Raw genomic sequence first — 12808 nt, 5'->3', positions numbered from 1 at the left:
GTTTAAGTAAGTAAGTACAAGTGAACCACAAGATTTGTAACATTGATATAATAGTGATACATTCCAAAAGTTAATATTCACAAGCACCCAATTATCAATGCTTAAAATTCCTTCCATAGAACCCCATCACAATAGTGTTAGAACATACACTGTTTCTCAAAAATATATTCCATTCGTAAACGGTAGCGAACCGTTTGAATGAGGGTTTGTCAAACCCATATGGATCCATACAACATAAGTTCTCGCTTACACCTGGCAAGTGTAACTAATGATAATCGAATTGAGGATTTTGTTCTAAACTCGTATGTAGAATGTTTGTTTTCCTGTACTTGTGTTCACTTAGTTAAAAAGAAACGTTTATGTTTTCTCATCCCAAATGTAAGTTCAAAAGAGTAAAATTGGGACTATGATCTCACCTTGAGTGCACGTATGAAAAAGTACTTCAACAAGTAAATGTGTGCAAGAATGAATGCTAGTCTTGACCTAAACAAATAGGTTTGTATCAATAACGGTAAACACGAAAGGTCAAAGTGTTCAATTAGTCCTATGGCTCGTTACGACTCGATTATTCTAGCATGAGAATCAAATTGTCAAGTTTCATGCAAGGTACAAGTATAAAAGCATGTTAGAATGATTGCATAAGTATTTGGTTAAGTTTGATTAAAAGTCAACTTTGGTCGGGTCAAAGTCAACGAAAAAGTCAACACGTTCGGGTCGGGTCCCGAACTATTTTTCTGAGGTTTTTATTCATATATAAGCATGTTAGAATAAGTTACATGTGAATCGAAGGTGCGTAGCATAGCAAACATTTTTCGAATTTTGACCATGTAGGTCAGAACCCAAACACGGCAAATGCCGCGCCGCGACACTTAACGTGGTCTGGTGCCTGGTCAGTTTCAATTGTCCAAGTCCAAATCCAAACTTCATTTAAACACAAAACACAAACCGTAAACTCTTACGACACGTATCTTATATCGTTGGAAAGGTAATTTAACAAGGAACACAACTAAACACGTTTCATCAATTAAAAACATCAATTGCAAATATCAAGTTTCCAAAATAAATGATCAATTAATGCTCATCATTAATGCTTCAATTTCATAAATGCACAATTATGATTCGGGAATTAAATGCACACATGTGATACGCCGTTTCGTAGATAATTATGCATACAATGCAACTAAACACTTACCAACAACAATTCATGGCATTCAATGCATCAAATGCTCACATTTAGTTCTATCAAACCCTAACCAACATCCCCAAAATCAATAATCAAGTTTATGAAGTTTTCTAAAACAACCTACACAACAAATTGAAGGTAGTGATACTAGTAACACAATTAAAACATGCACTTATAACATTTAACAACATTCAAACAACCACATCACCAAATCAAACACATCAAAGTTCAAGTTCATACTAGTTGCTTAAAATAACGAGATCGAACATATAAATTATATATTCATGTTAGACTTGAGCTATAGACACTAATTAACACTTTTACAAGTAAAAATCATCAAGAACACAAAATCTAGTGATTTTAGAAAGTTACCCAAATGAGAAGTAATCGGTATGGATTCGAAGAGGAAGATGCAAGGATTCCAAATATGTAATTTGTTTGGATTGGTGCTTGCTCGATTTGATTTAGATGATGAATGTTTGGATTGGTGTTTGAGAGAATTTAGTGAAAGTATTTAGAAAAAGGAAAAAGAAAATAATAAAGAAGGGAGGTGGGTGTGACTAGTCCATCTAGTCACATCTATGTTCAATTGGCGAAACTAGTTCCTCGAGTTCGATTGCGGGTGCGTGAATTACTTAAACGAGATAATTTAAACACGTATCAACGGGAGATGTTATAAATATATAACGGACTTTAAAATAGTTAAACGGAAAGTAAACGAAAAAAGGCGGGATGTTACACGTTTGCAGTGGGTGAACGTGTGTATTTAAAAGTGTCACCTTGGAAGGGTGTAATTCTGTTCGGCAAACGAGGAAAAATAGCTCCAAGGTACATTGGTCCTTTTAGAATTCGTCAAGTGCTAAACGATCAAACCATAGTGTTAGATCTTCCTCCAGAGTTAGCTGGTATTCATGACACGTTCAACAACTGCTATATTCGTAAGTGTAAAGTGGACGATGAAAATCAAATTCTTCCGCTCCAAGATCTGAAAGTAGATTCAAGTAAGAAATTGTTGGAAGAACCAGTGAGGATCGTCGACAGAAAAGTGACTAAGTTACGTAAAAAGCAGATTCCCATGGTGCGTGTGGAATGGAAGCATAGTTTAGGCACCAATCTTACATGGGAGACCGAGGAGTTGATGACCTCTAAATACCCTCATCTGTTTAACCGTGATCAGATTCCGAGGACGGAATCTTCTTAAGGGGGTAGATTTGTGACATCCTAGTTATGAGCCTAGATGAAATAGGTATATTGTGTTATTTTTATTATAATTTAAATACGATATTTAAATTATGAGTAATTTGTAGGAAATAATTATAAGGAGTGAAATAATAAATTATGAGTTGATAATTTATTATGTGACTAAATTAATGTGCTTGTGACGATGGTCACAGAAAATATCTGTTTTCGTGATTTGGACTTCGTTAGAACTGCCTAACGAATACATTGTGTTTCAGATAACGGATAAAATACACAAGATTATATGGTGTTCATCTAGTCTTTCCATTTACTGTATCAGGTACTATTGTGATTAATTTCTATTTCATGTATATATGAATTTATATTTAGTTCTTATTAGTTATGACAACTAATAGGAGTAATGATCAAATCTTATGGTTAGATATGTATATGTTTAAATTGATAGTGATTATAGCTTGGTTATGATATTTGCATGATTCGGCTATGCTTGATGTGAGTTAAATTTGTATAAAAATGGTGATTTAAGTTTTAGGGTTCATGCTTACATAAAATTGGGGATTTTGGTACTTTGATCCTAAATCTTGTGTATAAGTATTAGATCTTAGTGATTTTGAGAAAGGAATATGTGTACATATGTTTGGTGTGTGTTTTTTTTTTTTTTGCTTTGATTTGGACACAGAACCTTATAGTGCTCGAAAACCCTATCTGTTTTGTGAATATTTTTTGTTAAATATGAAGCGCGATTCAACACTTGAACACTATACTAACTTGAGATATTTTGTGATGATTCTCAGGTGATAGACGAAAAGGTGAAGACTCAGTGATATAAGACAACTGAGTGCTTGTGCTTCCAGGTGAGTGGGATTATCTTTATGGATGTGATTATACAGTGACAAGTATAGTGATCCGTGTAATGCTTAATTAGACTGTGTAATGAGTATGTGACCAGTGCAGTGACTATATGTGATTATGTGCGCACCCAATGAACGTCGAGGTGTTTTGTGCGACGTGCGTCGAGGTGTTTTGTGCGACGTAAGAGTTCAATGCTATTTACCTTGGTGTCGGGTAGTAGTATTAGGTCCAAGCGTTACTGATTGGCGGTATAGTGTGAATGACGAGTGCGTCACGTCTGAAAGACTATACCAGTGATTCAGTAATGGGGGCTATCGGTATATTCCAGCTTGATCAGCTATGGGTTGCCGATCCTCTTGTGTATGGCTTTAAGTGATTAGTGACCAGTGCCTTTAAGCTGTGCTTGATGCTTATAGTGATGTCCACCTAGATATTGTCATTCACTTAGCGTTATGCTAATTCCCCCACAGTGTTTTGCCCTGCAGGTGTGTATTAGCAGCTTTTGGTGGGTTTTGCAAGGCAAGTCAAGATGTTTGACACAGTGTATAACTCTGATGTTTTGTAATAATCTATATGGTCAACTGGTTTGTATTAATAACGTAACACCTGTGATTTCGTGTAATCATATTACTATGTATTAATATATGATGTGTAAACTTTAAAGTCTTTCACTGTGAGTGCTTAAAAAAAATGTGTATGTAAAAAGTACGGTGTTACATTAACAATACTCAAACAATCCAACAAATTCATTTGGATATTCCATAATTCTCATAATCTTGCAAATCATATTGATATCAGTATTAAAATTTAAGATTCTCTTTTTAGATCTCAAATATTCTATATAACGAGTTATATATAAGTGGGATGAGATGGTTTTAGTGGAATAACATTGAAAAAGAAAAGACATATTTCGAATACTCGTTTAAAAAGCACGTAAAAAATAATATAGACATATATCAAATCTAATATCAAAAGCTTCCGAATCAACATAATATCAGAAAAAGATTCATAATATATCAATAATACTAGTACATGTGTAAGACATTTTGATGTCACACTACAAATACAAATTAAACAGAAGAATCTTGAATATAGATTTCCATGTCACTACTATAAATAACAAGTATATCATTAATGCACATTTTACTTTACACGCTTTTTCAAGTGTGAAATTATTTATACATCAGATTTATAATTTTATACGGAGCATAATTTTTTTTTTTTTTTTTTTGACATATATACATAAGAATAAAATAAAATTACACAACAATAAAATATAAAAAAAATCACGAAGTATGTAAAATGTGTTCACGCATTATACTGCAAAGATCAATTTGTTATGTGACTTATGTCTAATTCGTGTTACTACAACAAATTAACCATTTCTTTGAAAATAATTCTTCACGCTTATATAAATGGCAAACTTTTTATTTAAATTCGTCACATTTACGAATTTTCATAAGCTTGTGACATGTATAATTGTTGAATATAATTATAGTTTCACAATAAAAATTAAACAAAAAATGTTCACACTTATTAGTGTATAAAAACAAATTTAATCACATTTAAAAGTGTGAATAAATTTGTTATACTTCATTTTTCATGTAAGTGGTAGTGTGAACTAATCTAGTGCGACAAATACATCTTAACATTCTTAAATATGATTATATTTATTTTACACATCAATAAGTGTAAAAAAAATTTCTTTATAACTTTATGTATGAAACTATTATTATAATACACGCTTACAAATGTAATATGTGTAGAATTTAACAAAAAAAAAAAAAATCACAATTTTAAAAAGTTTGTAAAAATCTGTGTGTAAACCAGGGGCGGATCTAAATAGTACCCAGTGATGACACGAAATACCATTGAAATACGCGATGTAGTAGAAGTTTTTTTGAGTTTTTAACTAGTGACACAACTAGATAGTGTACATTTTTTTGAGTGATACAATTGAAATGAGACATTCAGTAGAAATTTTTCAAGGCTTTTAACCGGTGACACCAGTGACTATCAATCCTAGATCCGCCACTGTGTAAACGGTGTAGTGTTTACGCTTTTCCATGTGCAATTATTAGTTCTTTTTGATAATTATAAATGCGAAAAAATACAATAGTTTTTATATTCTTTTTTATTTGTAGCACCAAGAGCTATGCTTAGAAAATTTATTTATGTATAATTAGTTGAACAAATGATAAAATTAAGTAGTACTACATGACATCATATAATAGATGTTTGGTGGTGTGTGAACAAAATTAGTGGTGTAAAAATCAGTACTCTAGTAAGTACGTCGGTTATTAGAAGTTGATAGTTATAAAACAACATCAAACCATAAATCGGAGATGTATGGTTAGTCACTTGAACTTTTAGAACAAAATTGCATAATGAATCAAGATTTATGGATTGATTTAAAAAAAAAAAGTTTATTCATTTACCAAAAAGATAGGTCCCACTTAAGGATATACTACGTACATAATACCCATGAAACACATTTGCTACTCATTTCTTTCACCACCAAACCATTAAATAAAACAAAAGGTTTAAACTACGGATTAATAATAAGCTTATGATAGAAAAAGGCTTCAAAAAGTAACAAGTGGACAACAAAGCCTTGAGCAAGTAAACTAGACAACCAACTAAATAGTTACAAAAAAGTTAGAACTCTCTAGGATCAACAAAAATAGATAAACTAGGCTGTGACTTTCTCCAGTCACCAACACTTCCGTCACTGTAGTCTTCCCCTAATCTTTTTATACACCACAAATCCGTGAACGATAGCACCTTCCAATGTGGTATTGCTAACTTAAGCGGATCCTCACTTGACACCTCAGTTGCCACCACCCCACATTTGCATTCTTTTGCTAAGTTATGTGCGAACCCAAACAAAGATTTTGCAAACCTTGTGTACATTGGGCCCGACCCGCCTAACCCATATAACATATGGAGCCCAAATGGACTAAAGATCTTGGGTAATGAAGGTAACTTTAAAAACGGGAAAAACGTGTCTAAAACCCGTGTTGTTTTAGCGAAACATTTTCGTAATCTTGATGCACCTTTTACTTCTAACTTAAACACGTCTTTACAGTTCCATACACTCATAACCGCCCAATTCTCTGGCGGGTCGGATAGAAATTTACCCGGCCCGGCCCAAATGTATTCTTTTGGTATCGCTAGAAAAGTGCCTAAGTTGAGCTGATTGTTCAGTACCGAGTCAATGTCGCGCGGGAAAAACTCGGTAGTTGAGAACCGGTGACGGTAGAGTGACTCGGCCTCGGATGGCGACAGTTTGATGACCGTTACACGGTGGCTGACCGGAAGACGGTGAGCGAAAACCGGGTGGACTAAGACGGAAGGTGTACGGAATTTAGAGTAACCACATTTTACCGTGAAGAGATTAACGGACGGTCCGTTAGCGTCGTCAGTTGCTATGTAGGAATACTCGGCGCCGTTATCTCTAAACCATTCTTCTATTTTACTAACCAACTTTAACCCTATTCCCATCCTCCTGCAAAATTAAAAAATAATTTTAAAATTTAATTTTAATCAACACCTTCAGAAGAAGAAGAAAAAAAAAAAAAATTTGTTTCTATTTTCAGTTAAAAACCAAAATATCATTCAAAGAAAAAATCTTTCCCATCTTTTCCAATATGGGTAGAGTTATATTTTCCATATTTAGCAATAACCAAAATTATAAATTATTTTTTAAAATACATATGTTTATGATGAGTATGACTTATGACTAATAGTACTAGCCGGAGATTGAATTTACCGGTGAAACGGAGAAACACGTAGGCCTAAAATATAGGCAAGTTTAGTATAAACCGGTACAAGTTTGGATAGTTCGCCGGGCATATTCCGGGAGAGTTTTTGTCCACAAGTAACGGTTTTTATACAACCTCTAATCATACCCACTATTTCAGCCTTTTCATTCACGCCGTTACTAACGGTTTCCGCCACCTATAAATTAAACTTTCATTAGAACTATTAATATTAATTACTACAATGTCATTGGTGTAAAAGAAATAAATAAAAGAACGTAAAATATTAAAATTTACCAGCATGAGATAAGCAGGAGAGTTACGAACTCTACAAATAGGATCACCTAAAAGATCGGTGAATAAAGATAGTTCACCGTTGGGACCCACTTCACAACTACTCTCAACTCGTTCAACTCTTTCATAATCGGTTTTATGGTTGTATTCTCTTATTATAATCATCATATTATCACAACCTTGTTCTGACATTTTTTAGCGTTGAAGATATATGAAAAGATTATGGTATTTATGGTGTAAATCGAATGTAAAGGTGCCGGAAAATGATTAATTTTAACGGAAAAAATAGGCCGTTATTAACTTTACATATTATAGATGAGATGTGATGTGAGAGGAAATGTAGAGGGAGGGTGCTCTCTTCTTTTCAGTATGGATGTATTTATATGATATAGGGGTACCCACTTTTATGTATTTTCATTATTTTAAGCATTATAATGCGCTTTATTTTTGTTAGAAAAAGTTATTTGTTTATACTCTCAATTGCAAATTTTAATTTGGATGACGTAAAAAAAAGGAGGAAAATTTGGCGGCTATGGCTGCGCAGTCTATCAATCTCTCTCATCTTTATTCTGAATTTAATCTTTTTATATTAGATTAGATGTGACCCTTCGCTTTTATAATCATTGCTAGTTAAGACTGGTTAAGATTAAGATTTTTGAATAAAATTTGTACTGTATCTAACTAAAACTTGATATATTCTGGTCGACATACATGTAAATATATTTTATTTATATTTTATATATTATATACATACAAGTATACAACATAATCTTAATCATCTTTGACATATCAAAATAAAACATTGTATTTGTGGGGATAACTTGGTTTTTTCCTGTCATCTTGAGTAGTGGCATAATAATAATAATAATAATAATAATAATAATAATAATAATAATAATAATAATAATAATAATAATAATAATATAATAATAATAATAATAATAATAATAATAATAATAATAATAATAATAATAATAGGGGGATGATTCTCACACACACTTTTTTGATCCTCACACACCAATTGAGTATTATTAGAAGAGTAAAAGGTTAAAATAGGTGTGTGGGGATAAAAAAGTGTGTGTGAGAATCATCTCCCATAATAATAATATATAATAATTATTATTATATTATTATTATTATTATTAAAGTAGTAATAATAATAATAATAATAATAATAATAATAATAACAAAAACAAAAATAATAGTAATACTCCTTCCGTCACATATTAATAGTCTAGTATTCTATTTTAACTGTCACAAATTAATATTCCAATTTCATATATAAATAAGAATAATAAGGTAAAGTTTTATTATGCCCTTAATGTATGTGGATATGATTAAAAGAAAAAGAAAAAAAATGCAAAACTATAAAGTAACAAAAAGTAAAGTATTTTTATGATATTTTTTTAAACGGTGTATTTTTTGTCTGTAGATTATTAATATGGGACGGAAGGAGTAATAGGGAGCAAGGTTGCAAAATTCACTATTCGAGGATTAATCGGTCGGGACTTTGGAATGATTAATCGGCAATTCAGGGATTAATCGGGAATTAATCGGATTGTACTTTATACATTTAAATATTAAATTTCAAAAATTATATGTGTAAATATGGAAGAAACCCATAATTATATACATAAACTTTAAATAATTATTTAAAATTGTTTATTTTGTTCAAAAACTATAATGTTTTAGCTTAAATTCATGTTAAATATTGACCAATTTTGACTGTGACCGACTTTGATTACTAAATTCGATTTTTTACCCATGAATTGACGTTAACCTATTAATTAAACGGATTTTATAAAATCAGAACAGATTGCTCTTAAAAATGATTAATCGGGGATTAATCGGCGAGTAATCGGGTTTTTTACAACACTCATAGATAGTAATCACCTAATTTGTAACGACCCTGGTTTTTCCAACGTTATTTATTAATAATAATTATTATTAATACGTGTGATTAAACGAATGTATGTTATTACATTTACATGTTGGCATGACTAAACGTACTTGACTTTAATTGCCCGAAACGTCTTCGTTACACCCGAAACCTTCACGAATAATATTTTTAGAATATTATTTACATTCATGATTAAGTTTATTAATCATTTTAATTAACAAAGGTTATTAGTTGATTACTTGGGCCTTTACTAGTGTTAGTGAACTTTTACTTGAATTATCACTAAATTGGACTTGGGCTCACTTTAATGGACTTGATTAGCCCACCCCACTTCTTATATGGACTTAATGAGCCCATCTAAACATGTAAGTATTACTTGTAATTGTAACTAGCTAGTTTTGTTCATTTGGAATCTAGTTTACACATAATCCCCATGCATGCATCCTCATTATCCAACTTTTAAGACTTTGCACTCAAGGAACTAGTAGGCAACTCATCCCTCCCCCTTTTTTCTGCAGCAGGCCGTCGGCCTTATGGGGTGTAGAGGAGAGTTTTATTTTTTTTTACTACTTCACTTACTTGTAATCTCACACATATACTTCATTTCAAACTTACATCTTACTTTCCTCTCATATTTTTCTCTCATCTTTCCTTTACTTGTAAGTACCAAGAACATCTTTTTCTCCCCTTTTCTTTTGGCTAAAACCGAATACCAAACACCCCTTTATATCATCATCATCATTTGTTGTTGCTACTTGTTCTTGTTTAATGTTTGATTACTTGTAGTTACTAGTTGTTGTTACTTACTTACTAGCTTTCAAGAAGCAAACTTATTAGTTTGATTCTTCATCTAACTTGTTCTTACAAGGCATACAAGAATATAAAGTTTCTAGCTTATGTTCTTCATTTATTGTTTCAAAAGTTTGTAAGTTCATGGTTGTAAAACTCATACTTGTAATTCATGTTAGTAAACTTTAAGGTTTACTTTCTTAAAGATCAAACTTTGGTTTGAATCTTTAAAGTATGAAAAACCCATGAACTAGTTGTTTTACTTAGTTTATTTCCTTGCATCATGCACTTTAAATTCATGTAGTTAGTTTAAATGGTCAAGTACTACAAGTTAGTCTTGGTCCCATACTATCTTGAACTAAAAGTTAACTTGAAAGTTCAAGAACACATAAGTAGGCTTCTTTAAACTATAACTTTGTACACTTATGCTTGATCTAGGCTTTTGAGTCTTGGATCTTCAAAGATCTAACTAAGAACTATGTTCTACTACTTAAGATCTTGATTTCATAAGTTTACTTCAAGTTTGTAATTTGTTTTTACTTTTAAAGTTCATGTAAGTGTTAGATCTAAGACCTTGATGTAACTTTGGTTCATCAACTTCATACAACTCTTAAGTGAGTTGATCTACATGTCTTAGACTCACACTTGTGTCATAATTGTCAAAATTTAGTTAGTATTACTTTTACATTTCATGTATGTGTTAAATCTAAGACTTTGATGTAACTTTGGTTCATCAAAACACTTGCAACACTTAATTGAGTTGTGCTTCATGTCTTAGACTTACACTTGGGTTATGATGGTCAAACCATGGTAAATATGATGTAAACACATCAATGAGTTGTACAATTGAAGCTATAGGCATCAAGAATGAGAACCATGATGAACATCAAGCACCAAACCCACTGGAACCCACTATTTTTCTATTTCCTGTCCTCTGCTTACTGTTTTGCTGTTTCTGTAACAGACCAGTACACCTGGTCTACTGTAACCTTGATTTTCAGTTAGCTCAGTTTGTGTAGATAACTTTTCATATAGGACTCGTCTTAATCCGAGTTACGGTTTAGGATTTATGGCCCTCCGATCGTCACTATGTCCTTTAACGTTGTGCAGAAATTTCTGACCTACTCTCACTTAGACCGTCGCCACGGTCAAACGAAGACGAGTTTGCTTCTGTAAATTTTACCACACTTAAAGGACTCATATACAGAGCCATGGCCACTGGTCTCACCTTATTTCAGTAAGGGTAGAGGCCGTGGTGACTGATCGAAGTCAGCCTTTATTTTAAACTACTTTCATAAACGAAACCTACTTTACACCTTTTGTTTGATGATGAATGATGATGACCCTTAAGACCTTATTTACATACTTTTAAACCTATTTGGACGATTTACTGACTTAGTACTATTTGACTTAGGTTGAGGACCCGTTTGAACAACCTTCATTACTTGCTTACTTTCCGAGTCATACTTTACCGCTACTTTATCATTGTGAGTTATAGCATTCCCTTTTTACTTTAACTATTTTGGGAACTGAGAATACATGCGCATTTTACGTTTTACATACTAGGCACGAGTACTTAAACTTTATATATGTGTGAGTTATACAACGGCATAAATATTCCCTTTAGCTCGGTAACGTTTAATCATTGGTTTTTGAACCATGAACGCGAATCTTAGATATGGATCCATAGGGTTTGACATCCCCACTCGGGCTAGTAGCGCTAGTATTTAACGAGTGTTTAATACTTCATAAACATACGCACTTGCCAAGTGTACTTTCAGGGGGTATAAACGTTAAGTTAGTTACCAAGTGCCCACGGTTAACATATACTTTATCATACTGTTTTGAAACGCTCTTTGTAGCACTGAAATCTCGTGGCCTACCTTACTTACTGTTATACTTAAACTATAGCTCACCAACCTTTGTGTTGACGTTTTTAAGCATGTTTTTCTCAGGTGCTTAAGGTTATTTGCTTCTGCTGTCGTGGTAGTCTTGCCGTAGACACCGGCTGCTCTAGTGTTATCACCGCATGAACTGTTTAACTGCATTCAAACTTTAATACATTTGAACTATGTTTTGTAACGACCTAAGGGTCACATACATTTATTCATGCTTGCTATTCGTAGAAGCATACTGTTGGTGTAAAACATTTGATGTCGGTTATGACGTCACCTTTTTATCGTGAATGCAACTTCTTTTATTACAGCATATAGTACTTAACCTTGTAATGATCCTGTTGTTGATGATTCGTACACGATGGTTTTGTACGGGGCATCACATAATTAACCTAATAAATAGTAATAATATAGTAATAATTAACCTAATAAATAGGTTGTTAAATTTCATGAATTCACATCAAGGTGATTATGTTGTTTTCGATTACTTCAATGTCATTCGTGTTTTAGAGGAACGCTTTGGTTATGAATTTGATAGGAAGATGCTTCCTGTTTCAATAATATGATCATTAGTAGTGGTCTTATTAATATGCCTTTAGTTGGTCGTAACTATACTTGGATGAATGAACCCGATACCAAATTGAGTTAGATTGATTGATTTTTAATTTCTCAAAGTATTATTAATCAAGTTCCATGTATACAATCTATTGCTCTCAATCGATGCGACTATGACCATTGTCGTATTTTACTACATGATGGCAAAATGGACTTCGGACCAACACCATTCAAATTTTTTCACTCATGGTTCTCTTATGGTGATTTTGATCCAATTGTTCAATTAGTGTTTAATAACAATGAAGAGGAGGTTACACATTTACGTTTTCAAGTAAAACTTAAGTGTTTAAAAATCAAGACCAGAAGTTAGATCAAAGAT

The 12808-nt window shown here is 32.5% G+C and overlaps 1 protein-coding gene and 1 long non-coding RNA gene across 2 annotated transcripts; one reads left to right on the top strand and one right to left on the bottom strand.

Moving 5' to 3' along the window:
- The first annotated feature begins 2657 nt into the window (after positions 1-2657).
- On the top strand, positions 2658-3909 carry LOC139856892 (uncharacterized). Its single transcript, XR_011762209.1, has 3 exons — positions 2658-2702; positions 3178-3237; positions 3706-3909. It is a non-coding gene; the product is annotated as an uncharacterized lncRNA (long non-coding RNA).
- A 1885-nt stretch (positions 3910-5794) lies between these two features.
- LOC139858381 (probable N-acetyltransferase HLS1) lies at positions 5795-7535 on the bottom strand. The gene is made up of 3 exons (XM_071847238.1): positions 7294-7535; positions 7008-7195; positions 5795-6743 (listed from the first exon to the last, which is right to left on the bottom strand). Exons 1-3 carry the CDS (start codon positions 7480-7482, stop codon positions 5894-5896), a joined length of 1227 nt encoding a protein of 408 aa, XP_071703339.1. The 5' UTR covers positions 7483-7535; the 3' UTR covers positions 5795-5893.
- Positions 7536-12808: the final 5273 nt, after the last annotated feature.

The sequence above is a fragment of the Rutidosis leptorrhynchoides genome, chromosome 7 (genome assembly GCF_046630445.1).
Source record: "Rutidosis leptorrhynchoides isolate AG116_Rl617_1_P2 chromosome 7, CSIRO_AGI_Rlap_v1, whole genome shotgun sequence".
Taxonomy (NCBI): Eukaryota; Viridiplantae; Streptophyta; class Magnoliopsida; order Asterales; family Asteraceae; genus Rutidosis; species Rutidosis leptorrhynchoides.
Note: the sequence above shows the minus strand (reverse complement) of the source record. Positions and strands in the feature narration are given on the sequence as shown.

Coding starts and splice junctions, on each gene's coding strand:
- LOC139858381 (XM_071847238.1), bottom strand. CDS start 7,482: ATGTCAGAACAAGGTTGTGATAATATGATGATTATAATAAGAGAATAC. Junction 7,196..7,293: donor CTCCTGCTTATCTCATGCTG/GTAAATTTTAAT, acceptor TTTAATTTATAG/GTGGCGGAAACCGTTAGTAA. Junction 6,744..7,007: donor CGTGTTTCTCCGTTTCACCG/GTAAATTCAATC, acceptor TTAATTTTGCAG/GAGGATGGGAATAGGGTTAA.